At 44.4% G+C, this 25,516-nt stretch overlaps 1 protein-coding gene across 1 annotated transcript in view; it reads right to left on the bottom strand.

Annotated features, from left to right (window-relative positions):
* The window catches only part of LOC115081400 (E3 ubiquitin-protein ligase TRIM39-like), a 72,188-nt gene that overhangs the window by 16,917 nt on the left and 29,755 nt on the right, over window positions 1-25,516 (bottom strand). Inside the window, exon 5 of the mRNA XM_029585856.1 lies at window positions 19,336-19,445. Within this exon, the coding sequence (XP_029441716.1) occupies window positions 19,336-19,445 (110 nt within the window). The remainder of the gene's footprint in view (window positions 1-19,335; window positions 19,446-25,516) is intronic.

Raw genomic sequence — 25,516 nt, 5'->3', positions numbered from 1 at the left:
TGTCGATGCCGGCGGCAACACCGATGATGGAGGTTTCATCGATACCGGCTTCACAGCTGATGCAGACGGTTACGTTGATGCCGGCGTATATGCCTACACCTCTCTCGATGCTATCGATGCCATCTGGACCTATATAAGAACATAAGAACATAAGAAAATGCCATACTGGGTCAGACCAAGGGTCCATCAAGCCCAGCATCCTGTTTCCAACAGTGGCCAATCCAGGCCATAAGAACCTGACAAGTACCCAAAAACTAAGTTTATTCCATGTTACCATTGCTAATGACAGTGGCTATTCTCTAAGTGAACTTAATAGCAGGTAATGGACTTCTCCTCCAAGAACTTATCCAATCCTTTTTTAAACACAGCTATACTAACTGCACTAACCACATCCTCTGGCAACAAATTCCAGAGTTTAATTGTGCGTTGAGTAAAAAAGAACTTTCTCCGATTGGTTTTAAATGTGCCCCATGCTAACTTCATGGAGTGCCCCCTAGTCTTTCTACTATCCGAAAGAGTAAATAACCGATTCACATCTACCCGTTCTAGACCTCTCATGATTTTAAACACCTCTATCATATCCCCCTTCAGTCGTCTCTTCTCCAAGCTGAAAAGTCCTAACCTCTTTAGTCTTTCCTCATAGGGGAGTTGTTCCATTCCCCTTATCATTTTGGTAACCCTTCTCTGTACCTTCTCCATCGCAATTATATCTTTTTTGAGATGCGGCGACCAGAATTGTACACAATATTCAAGGTGCGGTCTCACCATGGAGCGATACAGAGGCATTACGACATTTTCCGTTTTATTCACCATTCCCTTTCTAATAATTCCCAACATTCTGTTTGCTTTTTTGACTGCCGCAGCACACTGTACCGATGATTTCAATGTGTTATCCACTATGACACCTAGATCTCTTTCTTGGGTTGTAGCACCTAATATGGAACCCAACATTGTGTAATTATAGCATGGGTTATTTTTCCCTATATGCATCACCTTGCACTTATCCACATTAAATTTCATCTGCCATTTGGATGACCAATTTTTCCAGTCTCACAAGGTCTTCCTGCAATTTATCACAATCTGCTTGTGATTTAACTACTCTGAACAATTTTGTGTCATCTGCAAATTTGATTATCTCACTCGTCGTATTTCTTTCCAGATCATTTATAAATATATTGAAAAGTAAGGGTCCCAATACAGATCCCTGAGGCACTCTACTGTCCACTCCCTTCCACTGAGAAAATTGCCCATTTAATCCTGCTCTCTGTTTCCTGTCTTTTAGCCAGTTTGCAATCCACGAAAGGACATCGCCACCTATCTCATGACTTTTTTACTTTTCCTAGAAGCCTCTCATGAGGAACTTTGTCAAACGCCTTCTGAAAATCCAAGTATACTATATCTACTGGTTCACCTTTATCCACATGTTTGTTAACTCCTTCGAAAAAGTGAAGCAGATTTGTGAGGCAAGACTTGCCCTGGGTAAAGCCATGCTGACTTTGTTCCATTAAACCATGTCTTTCTATATGTTCTGTGATTTTGATGTTTAGAACACTTTTCCACTATTTTTCCTGGCACTGAAGTCAGGCTAACCGGTCCTGTAGTTTCCCGGATCGCCCCTGGAGCCCTTTTTAAATATTGGGGTTACATTTGCTATCCTCCAGTCTTCAGGTACAATGGATGATTTTAATGAGAAGTTACAAATTTTTACTAATAGGTCTGAAATTTCATTTTTTAGTTCCTTCAGAACTCTGGGGTGTATACCATCCGGTCCAGGTGATTTACTACTCTTCAGTTTGTCAATCAGGCCTACCACATCTTCTAGGTTCACCGTGATTTGATTCAGTCCATCTGAATCATTACCCATGAAAACCTTCTCCATTACGGGTACCTCCCCAACATCCTCTTCAGTAAACACCGAAGCAAAGAAATCATTTAATCTCTCTGCGATGGCCTTATCCTCTCTAAGTGCCCCTTTAACCCCTCGATCATCTAACGGTCCAACTGACTCCCTCACAGGCTTTCTGCTTCGGATATATTTTAAAAAGTTTTTACTGTGAGTTTTTGCCTCTACAAGCCAACTTCTTTTCAAATTCTCTCTTAGCCTGTCTTATCAATGTCTTACATTTAACTTGCCAATGTTTATGCTTTATTCCTATTTCTTCTGTTGGATCCTTCTTCCAATTTTTGAATGAAGATCTTTTGGCTAAAATAGCTTCTTTCACCTCCCCTTTTAACCATGCCGGTAATTGTTTTGCCTTCTTTCCACCTTTCTTAATGTGTGGAATACATCTGGACTGTGCTTCTAGAATGGTATTTTTTAACAATGACCACGCCTCTTGGACATTTTTTACTTTTGTAGCTGCTCCTTTCACTTTTTTTTCTAACAATTTTTCTCATTTATCAAAGTTTCCCTTTTGAAAGTTTAGCACGAGAGCCATCCATCAGTACATCGATGATTCCTATCTCGATGTTTTCTTTTCTTACATCGATCATGCCATCTGCTACACAGTCGATGTCTCTTTACACAATGGCACCATCCATACCTCCTTTCCAAAAGCCATCCACATTGATGCACAAGTCATCGGGAAAATTTAAGCATACATGCCAAGACCTTCAACTGCAGCCACTGAAACTACTGGTTCAGAAGCAGCACTGCATAACCTTCTCACTAAGAGATACCAGGAGCTGTTGGCTTCCTTGCCTACCATTCCAGGGCAAGAGGAGGAGGAACAGGAAATTTCACCTGACCCACTGCAGGGACCTTCTGGTACACACCCACCTCAGAAGCCTACACCTGCTCCATACCAAACTCCAACTTCTGATACTTGGTCTGACACCGCATCTGAGCCCTCATCAGAGGAATTTATGTCCGACCATTCACCACCTCAGTCCAGAAAGCAGTCACCTCCAGAAGACCTCTCTTTTTCATCATTTCTACAGGAAATGGCAGAGTCTATACCGTTTCAATTACAAGCTGAGAAAGATGAGAGACAACAGACCCTGGAAATACTACAGTTTGTAGATCCCCCTAAGCACAATCTGGCTATTCCCATCCATGAAGTGCTACTGCAACTCCAGCAGCGGATTTGGGAGCATCCCTGCGCAACTCCTGCAGTAAACAAAAGGGTAGATTCCACGTATCTCGTACAACCTGCACCAGGGTATCACAAAACTCAACTTCCTCACCATTCATTTGTAGTTGAATCTGCCACAAAAGAAGTCTTGGAGGACAAGAACCCATGCCTCAATTCCTTCAGGAAAGGACAATAGGTTCTTAGATCAGATTGGTCGGAAAATATATCAAGGAGCAATGCTGAACTCAAAGATCTCAGCATACCAACTTTACATGACAACACCAGAGAAATCTCTGGAAACAGATTGAAGAATTTGTACCATCCCTGCCTCCACAACACCAAGAGGCAGCACAAAATATTATTCAAAAAGGTTTAGAAGCAGGGAAGCACGAGGTCAGAGCCGCCTACGATGCATTTGAAACATCTTCAAGAATAGCTGCATCGGGCATTAGCGCAAGGAGGTGGGCCTGGCTCAAGGCCTCTGATTTAAGACCAGAGGTCCAGGACAAACTTGTTGACCTTCCCTGCCAGGGAGATAATTTGTTTGGTACCAAAGTGCAGGATGCTGTTGCTCAATTACGAGAGCACTCAGAAACCCTGAAGCAACTATCAACTCTCCCTCATGATTCTGCAACACATACAAGTCGCAGACCCCCACGTAGGGAGACAAAACGTCCTTTTTACAGGCCAAGAAGATACTATCCTCCCACATCTCGGCCAAGGCCTCCTAGGTCTCAACAAAGACCTCAAAAGAGACAGCAAAGGTCGACTAGGCCCCAACCAGCTCCTCAGACAGGACCTGCATCAGGCTTTTGAAATTCAATCCAGGGAACAGGGCCTATACTCCAATCCCCAATCCACCTTACCAGTTGGCGGAAGAATATCCCAATTTTACAAAGAGTAGATGTCAATAACATCCGATCAATGGGTCCTCTCAATAATACATCAAGGATATCGCCTCAATTTCACATCACTCCCTCAGGATTTTTCCACCGAAGTATTCTCATCTCAACAAAAATCACATACTCCATTTACAAATAGAATTATCCGCTCTTCTGAAAGCCAGGGCTGTGGCGCACGTGCCACAAAGTCAGAAGGGCAGAGGATTCTACTCCCGGTATTTCCTCATTCCAAAGAAAACTGGAGGTCTACATCCCATCCTAGATCTCAGAAATCTCAACAAATTCTTAAAAAAAGAAAAGTTCAGGATGGTTTCTCTAGGAACCATGCTTCCACTTCTGCAAAAGGGAGATTGGCTTTGTTCTCTGGATCTTCAAGATGCTTATACACACATTCCAATATTTCCTCTCATCGCAAGTACCTGCGCTTCACAGTAGGCCATCAGCATTTCCAATACAGAGTGCTGCCATTCGGCCTCGCTTCTGCTCCCAGAGTATTCACCAAATGTCTGGCAGTAATAGCAGCACACTTACACAAGCAAGGTGTTCATGTCTTCCCTTATCTAGGAGCTGTCACTTCTCTACATCACACAATTGCTGTACTTCAAAAAATGGGTTTTCTGATCAATTATCAAAAATCCCACACTACTCCTTCTCATCTACTCCAGTTCATAGGAGCAGAATTGAACACCATCATTGCAAAGGCCTTTCTACCTGAAGATCGTGCAGAAACACTGTCCCTGTTGGCAAACTCAATTTATTCACGACAACAAGCAACAGCGCATCAGTTTCTCACCTTACTAGGCCACATGGCCTCCACAGTTCATGTCACTCCTATGGCAAGGCTAGCCATGCGAGTAACCCAATGGACTCTAAGATCACAATGGAGCCAAGCCATTCAACCACTGTCCTCTCCAATTCAGGTAACCCACCAACTACGTTCATCCCTACGATGGTGGACGACCAAGGACAATATACGCAAGGGCCTACCCTTCCAAAAACCAGTTCCACAGATAACGTTAACTACAGATGCATCCACCTTGGGTTGGGGAGCTCACATAGACAATCTCCAAACTCAAGGGACTTGGACAAAACTCGAAGCAACATTTCAAATCAATTTTCTGGAACTTCGAGCTATACGTTATGCGCTGCATGCGTTCAAGGACTGCCTTTCACACAAGACTGTTCTCATCCAAACAGACAACACAGTAGCCATGTGGTACATCAACAAACAAGGAGGTATGGGCTCGTATGTCCTTTGTCAAGAAGCTGCACAGATTTGGGCCTGGGCCTTGAACCACTCAATGTTCCTCCAGGCTACTTATCTGGCAGGCATACACAATGTAGTGGCAGATCAACTCAGTCGTCAGTTCCAACCACACGAGTGGGCCCTGGATCCCTCAGTAGCGACCAGGATATTCCAAAGTTGGGGACAACCAACCATAGACCTCTTTGCGTCACATCTGAATCACAAAGTGGACAACTTCTGCTCTTTACACAAACAGAAGAACCAGCCAGCCAAGGACGCCTTTGCTCGCCCTTGGAACTCAGGCCTACTATATGCGTATCCCCCGATACCGCTCATAACCAAAACCCTAGTGAAGCTACAACAGGACAAGGGAACCATGATACTCATAGCCCCATATTGGCCTCGACAGGTATGGTTTCCCAAACTTCTAGACCTCTCGGTCAGGGATCCAATTCGCCTGGGAGTAGCTCCTACTCTCTTAACTCAAAATCAGGGTCGGTTGCGCTATCCCAACCTTCAATCCCTATCTCTGACGGCATGGATGTTGAAAGCTTGATTTTACAACCACTCAGTCTTTCAACCAATGTATCTCAAGTGCTTATAGCTTCATGTAAACCTTCCACACGAAAGAATTATTCTTCCAAATGGAAAAGATTTACTTTGTGGTGCAGACAAAACCATATTGATCCTTTCACTTGCCCCACTACTTCTCTTCTAGACTACTTATACCATCTTTCAGACTCTGGTCTTCAGACTTCATCCATAAGAGTACATTTGAGTGCAATCTCAGCTTACCATAACAAAATGGGAGATGCACCTATATCCACACAACCTCTTGTCAGTAGGTTTATGAGAGGTTTAACTCACCTTAAACCACCAATTCAGCCTCCAGTCACTGAATGGGACCTGAATCTGGTTTTAACAGGATTAATGCATTCTCCTTTCGAACCCATAGATTCCTGTGACTTTAAATTTCTCACATGGAAGACTATCTTCCTCATAGCCATTACATCAGCTAGGAGAGTGAGTGAGTTACAAGCACTTGTCACATACGAACCTTATACAAAGTTCCTACATGACAGAGTGGTACTCCGTACACATCCAAAATTCCTTCCCAAGGTAGTTACGGAATTCCACTTGAATCAACCCATAGTTTTACCCACATTCTTTCCAAGGCCTCATTCTCACCAAGGAGAAAGAGCTTTACACACTCTGGACTGTAAACGTGCATTGTCCTTTTATTTAAACCGCACTTCAGCCCTCAGGAAATCCAATCAACTCTTTGTTTCCTATGATCCAAACAAACCGGGTAAAGCAGTGGGAAAACATACTCTATCCAACTGGCTAGCAGATTGCATACAGTTTTGCTATGAAAAAGCAGGCCTTCCTCTCCAGGGGCGAGTAAAGGCACACTCAGTACGAGCAATGTCAACCTCGGTAGCACACTATCATTCAGTGCCAATCCTTGACATCTGTAAAGCAGCAACATGGAGTTCTCTTCACACTTTTGCAGCTCATTACTGTCTGGACAAACAAGGACGACAAGATTCAGCCTATGGACAATCTGTCTTAAAGAACTTGTTTCCAGTCTAATCCCAACTCCTTCTACAACCAATCCACTGTGATCTTCGTCTGACTCATTTCCACAACAACACATCACTGTTGCTTCACTACAAAATGACTCAGCCTCTAGCTTGCTAATCACCCATATGTGAGGACTAGCATCCTGCTTGTCCTGGGATAAAGCAAAATTGCTTACCTTGTAATAGGTGTTATCCCAGGACAGCAGGATGTAGTCCTCACGAAACCCACCCGCCACCCCGCGGAGTTGGGCCTCATACCTTTTATTATTTTATTTTTTGCTAAAGCTTATTGCTACATACGAGACTGAAGTGAGACACCTGTGGCAGAGAATATCATGGCATGCTGGGCATGCTCAGTGGCCTCACTGGGCCAGTCAAAAGTTTCTAGAAACTTTGACAGAAAGATTTCCCGAGCTGGGCTCCATCGGTGACGTCACCCATATGTGAGGACTACATCCTGCTGTCCTGGGATAACACCTATTACAAGGTAAGCAATTTTGCTTTATGTGCATCAGACGTATAACAGAAATCCCTGACAAATTCAAGTTGTTATTTGACAGATAATTCAGAATTGTCAGAGGTTCCTCTTTGGGATTTTATTGATTTCTGAGCCAGGAAGTTCTCTCTGAACTGATTCTACATTTTGACTCCTGTTCTAAGGCTGATGCTGAGGATAAAATTGTTGGGACCTTATAGGGAAATTATCAAAGAGATTTCTAGGGGTAAAAAGCATTAATTGTGTCCCCCCTCAGTGTGGCTGAGTGGAGAGGTTTGCCAGGGTTGGGGGCAGAGAGGTGATACAGTTGAATACATTGAATGGAGCCATTCTTGGGGTGAGACGTTAAAGCTAAAAACTCTTCCTGTGCTGCTGGGTAACCCTGGTGATGTCAGGGTAAGTCCAAAAATTTTTTTTTTCCCAAAATATTTTTTATTATCATTTTCAGGGGTTCACAGTCAGAAACAGCAGCCCCAGCGCAGCTGAGATAGTACATAGTTCTTCCACAAAGAGTACATCAGCAAGCTAGGACTCAGTAGCACAATAGCGCCAGTACAACACAAGTGCAGTAATATGTGCTATTCCCAACGCGAACCACCCTTTATAACTAAAGTACCCACCACTCACCTTCATACTATAGAGCCACACACACAACCATGCATTCCACCCCACCCAGGAGACCGAGCCGAATCCCACATCTCAGGAACACGAAGGATACGATGCATTCAGTTCTAGAACTAATGCCAGTCCAAGGTGTATCCAGCAGGACGTAGGCTGTTTTGCATGTGTTGGGGCAAAAGACCAAAAAAGAGGACCCAGCAAGCACAGTAGATTTTGTCAGGTTTACGATGGCCGACAACAAAGTCCAGCCTTTCAAGGTGCATGAGCGACGCCATCCTCTGATACCAGGCTGTAATAGGCGGTTGCATAGTCGGTTCTACCCACATGGATAGAATGGTGCGGCAAGCCAGCAGAACAGCACATCTGCCAAACCGATCCAGGGAGGGGCGATGTGGGTGGGAGCCATGAAGAAGAACTGCGCCAGCTTTTGTGACCGGTGCTCCAGTACATTTTTGATAACCTCCAGCACTGAAGACCAAAACCCATCCAGGGTCGGGCAGTCCAGCAGGCGGTGTAACAAATGTCCGTCATGAGACGCACACTTTATGTAGGATGGGGAAGGTAAACATTTCATGTGGAACCGCCAGACGTCATCACAGATAGTATGGTGCAAAATACGAAATTGCAACTCCCTCAGTCCATGATCTGGGATATGAGAGTACGTGGTTTTGAAACAGGTTCAAAGTGCTCGGGTCATCAGTGGATAACCCAACAGAGCTATCCAATATCTGGCCTGCACTTCCAAATGGCGGTGGGAGCGAAAACGTTTACCCAATTTACTGTGTTAGTGACACATGAGGTATCGAAAAAAGGGTTGCAAACAAATGTTCCGAGCCAAAGGTTTCGGTCGTCCAATGAAATCCCTGTAAGTAGTGTCGAGCATGCAGGTAGGCAAAGAAGTGCAGGGGAGAAATCTAGAAAGTATGCAGCAGGGATTGAAATGCTCGTATGGAAAATAATCAGCAGAACCAGGGGTCACGATTTAGAACTCCAGGGGGAAGACTCAGAACCAATGTCAGGAAGTATTTCTTCACGGAGAGAGTGGTAGATGCCTGGAATGCCCTTCCGGAGGAAGTGGTGAAGACCAAAACTGTGAAGGATTTCAAAGTGGCGTGGGATAAACATTGTGGATCCATAAAGCCGGGAGGATGGGAATGAAGAGAAGAGGTATGGGGGTGGCTTGCGGGAATGACGGCTACTACCTGGTGATTAATACCCTTATTCAATAAACATTCACACGGTTAATGCAACTCCAACATTGCTCTATGCTTCAATGGCAAGAGGAAATGTGGAAAAAGAAGATTTGCATTCAGGAAACAACCAACAAGATAGCACAGTCTGGGTAAACAAACAAGCGTGGAAGTAGCTTGCTTGTTGCGGCGGTTACTACCCCTAATAATTTAAGCCTGTTACTTCACTTGGAAAGCATATCCAGTGCAGCTCACTGCTTCAATGGCAGAGGAATGAAGAAATGAGGATTTATATTCAGACAACAACCAACAAGGACTGAATTGCATAGTGTAGATAAACAAATAAGCGTGGGAGTAGCTTGCTTATTGCGGCGGTTACTACCCCTAACAAATTAAGCCTGATACTTCACTTTGAATGCATATCCAGTGCAGCTCACTGCTTCAACGGCAGGGGGAAATGAAGAAATAGGATTTACATCCAGACAACATCTAACAAGGCATTGATCTGAGCAGTATGAGTAAACAAACATCAGGGTAACTTGCTCGATACGACGGTTACTACCCTCAAACATTAAGCCTTATACTTCACTTTGATGCAGTTCCAACACTGCTCTCTGCATCAAAGGCAGAGGTGGAAGGAAATTAGAGTCAAAAAGTTACCAATAAGGGCCCTGTACTCAGCGGTTGGAGTAACAGATAAGTATGAGAAAATAAGAGTGAAAGCTTGCTGGGCAGACTTGATGAGCCTATTGATCTTCTTCTGCTGTCATTTCTATGTTTCTATGTTATCTATGCTTGTACATCCTCGACAAACAGATGAAACAAAAAGACGATGCCCTTCTGGGCCATTTCTTTTTTTTTTTTTTTTTTTAATTTATATTTTATTGAATTTTTCATTATTACAAGAAAACAAAATTACAATATGACTTACAGATAAAAGATAAACAATAGGAAATTTCCAACAAATGTATCAACATTCAAAAAATACAAAGAAATTCTACCATATATCTGTAATCATATTGAATAACTCCCAAAGAAATCTGTGGGGAGACCAAGGGGAAATTAGAGCAATATCACTAAGAAATATTTATATCAATTATATGCCAAAATTAACTGAACAATGAGTGACACCATCCATTTCTTTCCCAACTACTATTCATAGTTTCTCTAGGATTGAGAATAAGAATCTAAATACAAACGTAATTGCTCAGGTTCATTGAAAACATACTTTGACTCTCTGAAATTTACTATACATCTACAAGGAAAACGTAAAAAATACTTTGCTCCACGCTCTATAGCTTCCTCCCTCATTGCGAGAAACTTTTTTCTTTTCAATTGGGAACTCTTTGCAATATCTGGGAAAATCTGTATTGTATATCCGTAAAACTTCAATTTCTGAAATCTAAAATATGATCTTAGCACTGTATCTCTATCAATTACACTTGCAAATTGAATCAAAAGTGTTGCTCTAGTTTTTATTTCAGATTCAAAAGATTTCTCTAGAAATTCAGTAATATTTAAGTCCGAATTCACATCTTCATCTAGTTGATTCACATCTTGATTACTCTTATTAACCATTGAGGTACGTTGAGGCAAATAGTAAATCCTCGATAATAATGGTAAATTATCTTGGGAGTATTTCAAAATATTTATCAAATAACTTGAGAATAAATCTTTCGCTGTCATCATCCTGGTCTTTGGGAAGTTTAATATTCTCAGGTTAGCTCTTTTTATCTGGTTTTCAAGCAGTTCCATTTTACTCTCTTGCATTTTCTCCGATGTTATCAAATTCACTTGAATCTTAGCCATATTGTCTACTTTACCCTCCAACAGGGTTATACGTTTTACCAATTTTTCATTCTGCTCCTCCATTTTCCGAGAATTCAATATTGCTTCTTGTACTGTCATAGTCAGTGCATTTATAGATTTCTGCACAGAGAAGAGTATATTTCTAATTTCTTCCAAGGAAGGAGCTAATGTGGGTGTAGAACAAGTAAGCAGTAAAGATCCATTCTGATTTTCTACCTCTGCTGCTGCGCCTTTTTCTCGTTGGTCTATGCGGCGTGCGGTTTCCTCTCCTAACTTGCTGGAGCCCGGTAAACACCGGGCTCTCCGAAGAAGCAGAAATATCGTCTGCTCTTCTCTGCAAGTTAGGGGTATGTAGTTCTTGAAGTAGGAACAACTCTCCACCCGCAGGAGCTTCGGGCGTTGTTGGAGCCCCCGGGCTCAAAGTTGTTTCTAAGGTCTGGGAGCCTGGCAACTGCTCATTACCAGCTGCAGCGACTCCTCCCCCGGGGTTCCTCAATGGCGTCTTAGTAAAGGCTGCAACGATACTCGGCTGTCGGATATCTTCAACAGTAGGTAAGCCTTCTCTTACTTTAGCTTTTCTTTTTGTATGCGGCATGTTGCTCAAGCAGGAAAGTCCAAGGAAATTGTACAGAAAAGCAAGAAACATTCAACAAGTCAGGAGCTGCTACCTTCACGTCCTCATTGATCGGCGGCCATCTTGGTCTCTGGGCTCATTTCTTAAAGTGAAGACTACAATCTTGTCCCGGAGGGAAATCGGTGTTGCCCAATAGAGGGAGCAGCAAAGTCGCTGTGCCCCATAGTCCGCAGGCGGCGCACAGCCAACGCCAAGCTTTTATACACGGGTAAAGCAGTGTCCTAGGAAAGTTCAGAGTGCACAGCATGGCTGGGTTTGCCTTTAGAAGGAACAGGGGCGACCAGGAGAACGTCATGGAAGCAAGCAAGCCTTTGCACAGTAAATATAAGTATCGGTGAGCCACTCTCCCACAAATCGCAGCTGGCAGGCGGCATTATACAATCTGAAATCAGGGAGGCCGAGACCGCCCTGGTCCCTGGTACTCTCTAAGGTGGTGTACGGTATCCGCCTGTCTGTTGGTAAAACACAATATTCACAGTAAAGTGATGACTTATCTGTAAGTTTCAATGCGTGGATGAGACGATGGTGCAGGGAAGAGGGATTCAGCTTTGTAAGGAACTGGGGAAACTTTGGGGGAAAGGGGAGACTTTTCCGAAAGGACGGGCTCCACCTTAACCAGAGTGGAACCAAGCTGCTGGCACTAACTTTCAAAAAGGAGATAGAGCAGCTTTTAAACTAGAACAAGGGGGAAAGCAGACAGTCACTCAGCAGCACATGGTTCGGAGAAATGTATCCTTGAAGGATACTAATGAAACAGGAGAGTTAGGGCATCCCAAGAGAGGTTCCATTAAAAGCAAACATAGTCCATGTGCCTATATGTAAAAAATCACCAAAGCTAATGATTTCCGAATTATCCCTAACAACTGAAAAGCAGGTTGTTAATACAAACAAAAAACACACTTTGAAATGTCTGTATGCCAATGCCAGAAGTCTAAGAAGTAAGATGGGAGAGTTAGAGTGTTTAGCAGCAAATGATGAGATTGACATAATTGGCATCACAGAGACTTGGTGGAAGGAGGATATAGGGATGTGAATCGTTTTTTGACGATTTAAAATATCGTCCGATATATTTTAAATCGTCAAAAATCGTTAGGGCCACGATACAATACCAATTCCCCCGATTTATCGTCAAAAAAATCGTAAATCGGGGGAAGGGGGAGGGCAGGAAAACCGGCACACTAAAACACCCTAAAACCCACCCCCGACCCTTTAAATTAAATCCCCCACCCTCCCGAACCCCCCCCCCCCAAATGCCTTAAATTACCTGGGGGTCCAGCGGCGGTCCGGAACGGTCTCCTGCAATTGAATCGTGTTGTCTTCAGCCGGCGCCATTCTGCAGTCGATCCATTCAGCCGGCGCCATTTTCCGTACGGAAAAAGATTCGCGGCAGGAGATCGCTCCCGGACCCCCGCTGGACCCCCAGGGACTTTTGGCCAGCTTGGGGGGGCCTCCTGACCCCCACAAGACTTACCAAAAGTCCAGCGGGGTCCGGAACGACCTCCTGCAGTCGAATCGTGTTGGTCTATGGCCGCCGCCATTTTGCGCCGCGATTTTGCAAAATGGCGGCGCAGAATGGCGGCGCAGATTTGTTAGGCAAGTCTTGCCTAACAAATCTGCTTCATTTTTTTGAAGGGGTTAATAAACATGTGGATAAAGGTGAACCGGTAGATGTAGTGTATTTGGATTTTCAGAAGGCGTTTGACAAAGTCCCTCATGAGAGGCTTCTACGAAAACTAAAAAGTCATGGGATAGGAGGCGATGTCCTTTCGTGGATTACAAACTGGTTAAAAGACAGGAAACAGAGAGTAGGATTAAATGGTCAATATTCTCAGTGGAAAAGGGTAAACAGTGGAGTACCTCAGAGATCTGTATTGGGACCGGTGCTTTTCAATATATATATAAATGATCTGGAAAGGAATACGACGAGTGAGGTTATCAAATTTGCGGATGATACAAAATTATTCAGAGTAGTTAAATCACAAGCAGACTGTGATACATTACAGGAGGACCTTGCAAGACTGGAAGATTGGGCATCCAAATGACAGATGAAATTTAGGGGCGGATTTTCAGAGCCCTGCTCGCGTAAATCCGCCCAAAACCGGGCGGATTTACGCGAGCAGGGCCCTGCGCGCCGGTGAGCCTATTTTACATAGGCTCACCAGCGCGCGCAGAACCCCGGGACTCGCGTAAGTCCCGGGGTTTTCGGAGTGGCGTGTCGGGAGGTGTGTCGGGGGCGGGGCCGGAGCGCGCGGCGTTGCGGGGGTGTGTCGGCAGCGTTTTGGGGGCGGGTACGGGGGCGTGGCTACGGCCCGGGGCGGTCTGGGGGCGTGGCCGCGCCTTCCGTACCGGCCCCCAGGTCGCGGCCCGGCGCGCAGGAGTCCCACTCGCGCGCGGGGATTTACGCCTCCCTCCGGGAGGCGTAAATCCCCCAACAAAGGTAAGGGGGGGGTTTAGACAGGGCCGGGCGGGTGGGTTAGGTAGGGGAAGGGAGGGGAAGGTGAGGGGAGGGCAAAGGAAAGTTCCCTCCTAGGCCGCTCCGATTTCGGAGCGGCCTAGGAGGGAACGGGGGTAGGCTGCGCGGCTCGGCGCGCGCAGGCTATACGAAATTGATAGCCTTGCGCGCGCCGATCCAGGTTTTTTAGTAGATACGCGCGGCTCCGCGCGTATCTACTAAAATCCAGCGTACTTTTGTTTGCGCCTGGAGCGCAAACAAAAGTAGGCTATTCGCGCGCCTCTTAAAATCTACCCCTTAATGTGGACAAGTGCAAGGTGATGCACATAGGGAAAAATAACCCTTGCTGTAGTTACACGATGTTAGGTTCCATGTTAGGAGCTACCACCCAGGAAAAAGATCTAGGCATCATAGTGGATAATACTTTAAAATCGTCGGCTCAGTGTGCTGCAGCAGTCAAAAAAGCAAATAGAATGTTAGGAATTATTAGGAAGGGAATGGTTAATAAAACGGAAAATGTCATAATGCCTCTGTATCGCTCCATGGTGAGACCGCACCTTGAATACTGTGTACAATTCTGGTTGCCGCATCTCAAAAAAGATATAGTTGCGATGGAGAAGTTACAGAGAAGGGCAACCAAAATGATAAAGGGGATGGAACAGCTCCCCTATGAGGAAAGGCTGAAGAGGTTAGGGCTGTTCAGCTTGGAGAAGAGACAGCTGAGGGGGGATATGATAGAGGTCTTTAAGATCATGAGAGGTCTTGAACGAGTAGATGTGACTCGGTTATTTACACTTTTGAATAATAGAAGGACTAGGGGGCACTCCATGAAGTTAGCAAGTAGCACATTTAAGACTAATCGGAGAAAATTCTTTTTCACTCAACGCACAATAAAGCTCTGGAATTTGTTGCCAGTGGATGTGGTTAGTGCAGTTAGTGTAGCTGGGTTCAAAAAAGGTTTGGATAAGTTCTTGGAGGAGAAGTCCATTAATGGCTATTAATCAATTATACTTAGGGAATAGCCACTGCTATTAATTGCATTAGTAGCATGGGTTCTTCTTAGTGTTTGGGTAATTGCCAGGTTCTTGTGGCCTGGTTTTTGGCCTCTGTTGGAAACAGGATGCTGGGCTTGATGGACCCTTGGTCTGTCCCAGCATGGCAATTTCTTATGTTCTTATGTATATAAAGTTAAATATTACATGGGGGCATATTCAGTAGGAAGTGAGTGACAGATGGACTGAGCTGCTCCCTCTCTTGGTAAAACACAATATTCACAGTAAAGTGAGGACTTATCTGTATATAAATCAAATATTACATGGGGGTCATATTCAGTAGGACGTGAGTGACAGATGGACTGAGCTGCTATCTCTGTTGGTAAAACACAATATTCACAGAAAGTGAGGACTTATCTGTATATAAAGTTAAATATTACATGGGGGTCATATTCAGTAGGAAGTGAGTGACAGATGGACTGAGCTGCTCTCTCTGTTGGTAAAACACAATATTCACAGTAAAGTGATGACTTATCTGCATATAAAGTTAAATTTTACATGGGGTCATATTCAGTAGGCAGTGAGTGACAGATGGACTGAGCTGCTCTCTCTGTTGGTAAAACACAATATTCACAGTAAAGTGATGACTTATCTGCATATTTAGTTAAATATTACATGGGGTCATATTCAGTAGGAAGTGAGTGACAGATGGACTGAGCTGCTCTCTCTGTTGGTAAAACACAATATTCACAGTAAAGTGAGGACTTATCTGTATATAAAGTTAAATATTACATGGGGGACATATTCAGTAGGAAGTGAGTGACAGATGGACTGAGCTGCTCTCTCTGTTGGTAAAACACAATATTCACAGTAAAGTGATGACTTATCTGTATATAAAGTTAAATATTACATGGGGGACATATTCAGTAGGAAGTGAGTGACAGATGGACTGAGCTGCTCTCTCTGTTGGTAAAACACAATATTCACAGTAAAGTGAGGACTTATCTGTATATAAAGTTAAATATTACATGGGGTCATATTCAGTAGGAATTGAGTGATAGATGGAGTGAGCTGCTTTCTCAGTTGGTAAAACACAATATTCACAGTAAAGTGATGACTTATCTATATTATAAAGTTAAATATTACATGGGGGTCATATTCAGTAGGAAGTGAGTGACAGATGGACTGAGCTGCTCTCTCTGTTGGTAAAACACAATATTCACAGTAAAGTGATGACTTATCTGTGTATAAAGTGAAATATTACATGGGTGTCATATTCAGTAGGAAGTGAGTGACAGATGGACTGAGCTGCTCTCTCTGTTGGTAAAACACAATATTCACAGTAAAGTGAGGACTTATCTGTATATAAAGTTAAATATTACATGGGGGTCATATTCATAGGAAGTGAGTGACATGGACTGAGCTGCTCTCTCTGTTGGTAAAAGACAATATTCACAGTAAAGTGAATATTGTCGGGCCTCAAGATAGAACAATGTAAGTGAGTAGTTCAGCCCAGAGTCAGCAGCCAGCAAGTGGCGTAAGTCTATCCAAGACCAGTCACGGGACTGAAACCCAATCACCGAGGAACCAGGAGAGACAGAAGGTGCTTGAGCAAGAAAAGGCCAAAGCCTTAAGAGTCCACGTCCAGAAGATAGAGACAGGAGCTTCACTGTCAAGCTCGGATGGAAGCTGACGGCCAATGGTAGATGTGGAAGTATCATAGAACTCTGGACAAGAAAGGGTCTATAGTGAGGTCGTCCGTAGCAATGGTCAAGGCACGGAGAAGGCAGGCATAGTCAAACTTAGCAGTGGTCAAGGCACGGAGAAGGCAGGCCTCAGACGTAGCAATGGTCAAGGCACGGAGAAGGCAGGCGTAGTCAGACGTACCAATGGTCAAGGCACAGAGAAGGCAACATGGTGAGGCAGGCAGAGGTCAGGCTTGGAGAAGGCAACGTGGTCAGGCAGGCAGAGGTCAGGCTTGGAGAAGGCAACGTGGTCAGGCAGGCAGAGGTGAAACTGGGTAGACAAAGCTGGAGATGAACAAGATGAATATGAGGACCAGGAATCAGGAAACACAGGAACAATGAGGAAACTGCAAATAGCTCTCGGAAATTGGAAACAGGGAACCAAGGAGATTTGTTGCAAAGTTAACGCTTAGGAGCGCTATCCGAGCTTAAGTACGCTGAGAGCGATGACGTCAGTATCCAGGTCCGCAGCAAGATTCCCGCTGCAGGCCCTTTAAAAGCATCAGAGTTGCGTGCGTGCGTGCGCCTAGGAGGGGGTGCGACGACGCTGGCAGCGTCTCTCCGCAGAGCAAGCAGAGAGGCCCGCTTGGAGGAGGAATCCTGGCTGGAGATCCCAGGCAACACGGCAGGGCCAGGGACACTGGCAAGGGCCCGAGATCGGAGCCAGCAGCCGACTGCCGCCAGCGATTGAGAACTGAGCGCTGAGGTCTGTCAGAAAAGGTGAGAGGGCCGCGCTGTGGGTCTCCCACGGGTGGCAAACGTAACACCCTGACACATTTTACTCAATGGGAGGGGGCTTGGCGGGGGTTGGGGGGTTTGCACGGCTCAGATTTTGAATATTGACCTGTACACTTCTATATATTTCTTTATAACAAAAACAAATTCCCTTCATCTTATACATAACTGAGAGTAGGAGAGTGTAAATGATATTTATTATTTCCATAAGAACATAAGAAGTGCCCTGCTGGGTCAGACGAGGTCCATCAAGTCCAGCATCCTGTCTGACAGTCACAGTCTGGGGCACAAGTACTAGTATTTCTTCACGGAGAGGGTGGTGGATGCCTGAAATGCCCTTCCGGAGGAAGTGGTGAAGACCAGAACTGTGAAGGACTTCAAAGGGGCGTGGGATAAACACTGTAGATCCATAAAGTCTAGAGGACGTGAATGAAGAGTGGGTGGCTCACGGGAATGACGGCTACTGCCTGGAGATAATGCCCTTATTCAATAAACATACACATGGTTAATGCGACTCCAACATTGCTCTAAGCTTCAACGGCAAGAGGAAATGTGGAAAAAGATTTGCATTCACAAAAAAGCAGGGAGTAACTGGCTTGTTACGGCGGTTACTACCCCAAACCAAATAAGCCTGGTACTTCACTTTTAATGCATATCCAGCATAGCTCTCTGCTTCAACAGCAGGGTAGAATGACTGATACATCACGCATATCCAGCATAGCTCTCTGCTTCAACGGCAGGGGAGAAAGTCTCATAGTTCACTTTCAATGCATATCCAGCATAACTCTCTGCTTCTACGGCAGGGGAGAAAGTCAGATACTTCACTTTCAATGCATATCCAGCATAACTATCTGCTTCAACGGTAGGGGGAATGAAGAAAAGTAGATCTATATACAGACAACAACCGACAAGGTCTGAATTATTTAGTCTGGGTAAACAAATAAGCATGGGTATAGCTTGCTTATTGCGGCGGTTACTACCCCTAACTAATTAAGCTAGATATTTCACTTAGAGGCAGTTCCAACACTGCTCTCTACATTAATGGTGGGGGTGGAAGGGAAATAGAATCAAAAGGTTACTAAGAGCCAAGAGTAACAGATAAGAATGAGAAAAAAAAAAGTGCAAACCTTGCTGGGCAGACTGGGTGGGCCATTTGGTCTTCTTCTGCCGTCATTTCTATGTTTCTATAATAGTTGATCCATTTCTTGTATCTCACTCCCAGGGATAAGCGCCGGCTTTCCTGACTCCACCTGGCTAATAACTCTTTATGGACTTTTCCTTCAGGGGCTTCTCCAATCCTCTTCTGAACCCCCCATGCTACGTCCCTTAACCGCGTCCTCCTGCAACAGATTCCATCGCTTGATTGTGCTGCGAGTGGAAAATACTTCCTATGGTTGGAATTAAATCTGCCGCTTGCTACTATCATGGGATGTCCCTTAGTCCTATTGTTACTGAGAGGGTAAATAACCGTTCCCTATTTACCCGTTCCACCCCACTCATGATTTATAAATCCCAATCATATCCCCTTCTCTGCCTTCTCTTCCTCCACAAGTCTCTCTGTAGAATATACTGAGAGAGCTCAGAGATTTACATCTAAAATGTGTTGCATAGGGCAGGCTTTGCAATTTGAGATTTTGGCAAATGTAAGAGAAAGAATAAATAAGAGATCGGGGAAGACAGGAGAGAACGGGATCAGGACCACAAACAGAGGAAGGGGAAGGGGAAGGGGAAGAAAGGAGCAATCTCTTATCTGTACAGACAGATTGCAGATCTGCATCTGAGAAACTCCACATTCTGACCGCTAATGATTTAATGCAAACAAAGAAAGCAAAAGCAAAAGAGAGAGATTCTTCTACCTGCAAAGCTTGTGATCACTTTCTTCAGTTGCTGAGGGTATCTCAGTGGGAAAACCAATCTCAGGTCAGTAGAAACAGCCTCTGGTTTTGGAAACTTTGTGTTCTGACACCTACAGGTAAGAGAGTCACTGGGATTATTCTGGGAGATGTTCAACCCAAGGAGATAGACATTTTATTTATTTATTTTTTTATATACTGACATTTGATCTGAGATATCACATCGGTTTACATTCAGGTACTGGAGGTGCTTCCCATCCCCAGAGGGCTTACAATCTAAGATTGTACCTGAGGCAGTGGAGGATAAAGCGACTTGCCCAAGGTCACAAGGAGCAACAGCTGGACTTGATTGCTGGCCTCTTGGTTCGTAGCCCACTGCTCTAACCACTAGGCTATTCCTCCTCCCTCCATGGGACAGGTGGAGAGAATGAGATATAACTACAGGTAAGAAGGTCACTGGGATTATTCTGGGAGATGTTCAACCCCAGGAGATGGACATGGGACAGGTGGAGAGAATGAGATATAACTACAGGTAAGCGAGTCACTGGGATTATTCTGGGAGATTTTCAACCCAATGAGGTGGTCATTTATTTATTTAACAGTTTTTTGTTTTTTTTTTATACCGACCTTCATAGTAAATAACCATATCGGATCGGTTTACATTTAACATAGGGGTAGATTTTCAAACGAGCGCGAACAGCCTACTTTTGTTTGCGCTCCAGGCGCAAACAAAAGTACGCTGGATTTTAGTAGATACGCGCATAGTCGCGCGTATCGGCTAAAATCCTGGATCGGCGCGCGCAAGGCTATCGATTTCGTATAGCCTGCGCGCGCCGAGCCGCGCAGCCTACCCCCGTTCCCTCCTAGGCCGCTCCGAAATCGGAGCGGCCTAGAAGGGAACTTTCCTTTGCCCTCCCCTCACCTTCCCCTCCCTTCCCCTACCTAACCCACCCGCCCGGCCCTGTCTAAACCCCGATCCTACCTTTGTCGGGGGATTTACGCCTCCCAGAGGGAGGCGTAAATCCCCAGCGCGCGAGCGGGACCCCTGCGCGCCGGGCCGCGACCTGGGGGCGGGTACGGAGGGCGAGGCCACGCCCCCGGACCGCCCCGGGGCGTAGCCCCGCCCCCGTACCCGCCCCCAAAACGCTGCCGGCACGCCCCCGAAACGCCGCGCAATCCGGCCCCGCCCCCCGACACGCCTCCCGACACGCCCACTCCGAAAACCCCGGGACTTACGCGAGTCCCGGGGTTGTGCGCGCGCCGGTGAGCCTATGTAAAATAGGCTCACCGGCGCGCAGGGCCCTGCTCGCGTAAATCCGCCCGGTTTTGGGCGGATTTAGGCGAGCAGGGCTCTGAAAATCTACCCCATAGGGTATAACTGAAGGAACAATTCAGGTAAACAATAAATAACCATAGATAGGAATAAGTCAAAGTTACAATCAACGGGAGTCAAGAACTTGGAAAGCTTAAAACAAGCTGGAAGGAAGATAAAGGCAAGTATTAATTATGAAAGATACGATAGAGAGAACGGGTTAAAGCTTGAAAGTGCTTTAACCTGGAGGTACCAGAGTCATGGGACAGGTGGACAGAATGAGATATAACTACAGGTAAGAGAGTCACTGGGATTATTCTGGGAGATGTTCAACCCCAGGAGATGGACATGGGACAGGTGGCGAGAATGAGATATAACTTCAGGTAAGAGAGTCACTGGGATTATTCTGGGAGATTTTCAACCCAATGAGGTGGACATGGGACAGGTGGAGAGAATGAGATATAACTACAGGTAAGAGAGTCACTGGGATTATTCTGGGAGATGTTCAACCCCAGGAGATGGACATGGGACAGGTGGCGAGAATGAGCTATAACTACAGGTAAGAGAGTCACTGGGATTATTCTGGGAGATTTTCAACCCAATGAGGTGGACATGGGACAGGTGGAGAGAATGAGATATAACTACAGATAAGAGAGTCACTGGGATTATTCTGGGAGATGTTCAACCCCAGGAGATAGACATGGGACAGGTGGAGAGAATGAGATATAACTACAGATAAGAGAGTCACTGGGATTATTCTGGGAGATATTCAACCCCAGGAGATGGACATGGGACAGGTGGAGAGACTGATATAACTAAAGATAAGAGAGTCACTGGGATTATTCTTGGAGATATTCAACAGAGAATGGACAGGTGGAGAGAATGAGATATAACTACAGGTAAGAGAGTCACTGGGATTATTCTGGGAGATGTTCAACCCCAGGGGATAGACATGGGAGAGGTGAAGAGAATGAGATATAGCTACAGGTAAGAGAGTCACTGGGATTATTCTGGGAGATGTTCAACAGAGAATGGACAGGAGGAGAGAATGAGATATAGCTACAGGTAAGAGAGTCACTAGGATTATTCTGGGAGATGTTCAACACAAGGAGATAGACATGGGACAGATTGAGAGAATGAGATATAACTACAGGTAAGAGAGTCACTGGGATTATTCTGGGAGATGTTCAACCCCAGGGGATAGACATGGGAGAGGTGAAGAGAATGAGATATAGCTACAGGTAAGAGAGTCACTGGGATTATTCTGGGAGATGTTCAACAGAGAATGGACAGGAGGAGAGAATGAGATATAGCTACAGGTAAGAGAGTCACTAGGATTATTCTGGGAGATGTTCAACACAAGGAGATAGACATGGGACAGATTGAGAGAATGAGATATAACTACAGGTAAGAGAGTCACTGGGATTATTCTGGGAGATGTTCAACCCCAGAAGATAGACATGGGACAGGTGGAGAGAATGAGATATAACTACAGATAAGAGAGTCACTGGGATTATTCTGGGAGATATTCAACCCCAGGAGATGGACATGGGACAGGTGGAGAGACTGAGATATAACTAAAGATAAGAGAGTCACTGGGATTATTCTTGGAGATGTTCAACAGAGAATGGACAGGTGGAGAGAATGAGATATAACTACAGGTAAGAGAGTCACTGGGATTATTCTGGGAGATGTTCAACCCCAGGAGATGGACAATGGACAGGTGGAGAGAATGAGATATAATTACAGTTAAGAGAGTCACTGGGATTATTTGGAAGATGTTCAACTCCAGGAGATAGACATGGGACAGGTGGAGAGAATGAGATATAGCTATAGGTAAGAGAGTCACTGGGATTATTCTGGGAGATGTTCAACAGAGAATGGACAGGAGGAGAGAATGAGATATAGCTACAGGTAAGAGAGTCACTAGGATTATTCTGGGAGATGTTCAACACAAGGAGATAGACATGGGACAGATTGAGAGAATGAGATATAACTACAGGTAAGAGAGTCACTGGGATTATTCTGGGAGATGTTCAACCCCAGGGGATAGACATGGGAGAGGTGAAGAGAATGAGATATAGCTACAGGTAAGAGAGTCACTGGGATTATTCTGGGAGATGTTCAACAGAGAATGGACAGGAGGAGAGAATGAGATATAGCTACAGATAAGAGACTCACTAGGATTATTCTGGGAGATGTTCAACACAAGGAGATAGACATGGGACAGATTGAGAGAATGAGATATAACTACAGGTAAGAGAGTCACTGGGATTATTCTGGGAGATATTCACCCTCAGGGGACAGAGTTGGGACAGGTGGAGGGAGTGAGATTCACCTATAGGTAAGAGGGACACTAGGATTATTCCTGGAGATGTTCATCTCCAGGGCGTAGGAATGGAGAATGTGGAGGGAATGAAATATATTAAGGGCCCTGTTTCTAATGATTATGCAGCTGCAGTTAGATCTGTAAATTCTGGTGATAATCCAGGCTAACCGGTCTGTAGTTTCCTGGATCGCCCCTGGAGCCCTTTTTAATTATTGGGGTTACATTTGCTATCCCCCAGATTTCAGGTACAATGGATGATTATAATGATAGGTTACAAATTTTTACTAATAGGTCTGAAATTTCATTTTTTAGTTCCTTCAGAACTCTGGGGTGTATACCATCCGGTCCAGGTGATTTACTACTCTTCAGTTTGTCAATCAGGCCTACCACATCTTCTAGGTTCACCATAATTTGATTCAGTCCATCTGAATCATTGCCTATGAAAACCTTCTCCATTACGGGTACCTCCCCAACATCCTCTTCAGTAAACACCGACGCAAAGAAATCATTTAATCTTTCCGCAATGGCCTTATCTTCTCTAAGTGCCCCTTTAACCCCTTGATCAACTAATGGTCCAACTAACTCCCTCACAGGCTTTTACTGTGAGTTTTTGCATCTACGGCCAACTTCTTTTCAAATTCTCTCTTAGCTTGTCTTATCAATGTTTTAAATTTAACTTGCCAACGTTTATGCTTTATCCTATTTTCTTCTGTTGGATCCTTCTTCCAATTTTTGAATGAAGATCTTTTGGCTAAAATAGCTTCTTTCACCTCCCCTTTTAACCATTTATTTATTTATTTATTTTATTTATTTAAAATTTTTTATATACCGACATTAGTGAACCACATCATACCGGTTTACAATTGAACTGACAGGTAGAAAAAACAATGAACAGGGGTGGGGTAAGGGGAATCAAACCAAAAGACATCAAGCTAGGTTGAGAGAACCTTGCCCAAATCTCATCATGGAGTGAGTTTCCTCACTCCGAAGGCCATCAAATCTTCACAAGAGACCACTGTTCTCTTCGTAGGTATCTCGTAGAATGTCAAAGTGGCCCCTAATCCCCTACACTCTTACCTAAAACCCACCTCGAGTTACTAGGTGGACCTACCATAGGGATACAAATACCTACCTATGGGAATGACATTATGGTCTCTCTCTCTCTCTCTCTCTTTCTCACCTGAAATAGGCCTTACAGGAGACATCACAAAGAGCAATGAAACCTTACCTAACACAATCCAAAGAGGTGTGGTTAACATTGGCATTATGGCTGTGTGATAGCTCTTCACAGGCTAACCCAGCCCACACTCCACCTAGTTTCTGAGTTTGCATCGCATCATACAATATGGTGCAATTGCATACAAAAACACCTTATTGCATTTTGATAAATGACCCCCTACATTTGTTCATAAATGTTTATATTTCATCCCTCTTATACGTAATGAAATACTATAGAATTAGATACTGTTTATTTATGGAAGGAACCTGTATGGCAGAATGAGTTGAAACATGCGGTTAGGTTCTGAGTGCCTTGCTCTTTGAACAAAGCAGATGTTTGTAGCTGTTTATACTGAGATCTGATATTAAAGATGAGTTAAGCTTTCTTCTTATCTTATTGCTTTCTGCTTCAAAAATTATAGGGAGGGATGTCCTCCTATTATATAATCTCCTCATGTTTTTATGAATCAATAAATCTCTATGTGAAATGTAATAACTGACTATCATGATGTAATATTTGTATGATACACTTAGTTAATACCTCGTTACATACATTCTTTTAGATGCCATTGTTTTGTTGCTCACGTCTGAATTGATGCAGTTTTATTAGTTCTTAGTTGCTATTCTCTGTGCTCCTGGTATTAGCTGTCTGTATGATCTCACAGCATTTAGAGAGGTTTGTTTTGTTTTTCACCTCTTGGACCACTGGTGGGTGGGGGAATATATGCCACACCTGAGTTTAAATGTTCTGGAAATCTAAAAAGAAAAATTAGCAAGCTATACTACACTGCCAGTGGGAGACTGGAGACCACACTTCATCGCAGGGTGGAGAAACACCCAAATGACAGCACCTGCGGAGTCTTTATTACCCACGCTACACTGAGCGCAGTGAGCCTGACATTGAGCACACAATGAAAGCCGGCCTATGTACTCTGACCAGCGGGGGGCCCTCAGAAGTCAGAATAGGCTAACCATGTGTACAACTACCTGAGTAGAGACTGCAACGCATGACAGAAGATACTGAGGCCAAGCCGCGAAAGCTCCTGGAAGATTAAAGGTAAGCTTTGCTATTTTTAAATTGGCCAGTTTCTAGATCAATTAAACTCCAGGTGTAATTAGATGGGGTTTAGGTAATAATTGATGAATTCATATGACCAATTACACAATAGACTAATATACTGTGCCTTTCCTCTTTAGTTAAGGTACTTTGTACATTGCAGACAGGCATTATTAGATCTACTTGTCTGTAATCAGAATGAATTCACGAGCCCTGACCAAGTAGAAAAGCAAAAGGCCTTCTATGCTGCATATTCCTGTTCCATCTC

This window comes from Rhinatrema bivittatum, unplaced genomic scaffold (assembly GCF_901001135.1).
Source record: "Rhinatrema bivittatum unplaced genomic scaffold, aRhiBiv1.1, whole genome shotgun sequence".
In the NCBI taxonomy this organism is placed as follows: Eukaryota; Metazoa; Chordata; class Amphibia; order Gymnophiona; family Rhinatrematidae; genus Rhinatrema; species Rhinatrema bivittatum.
Note: the sequence above shows the minus strand (reverse complement) of the source record. Positions and strands in the feature narration are given on the sequence as shown.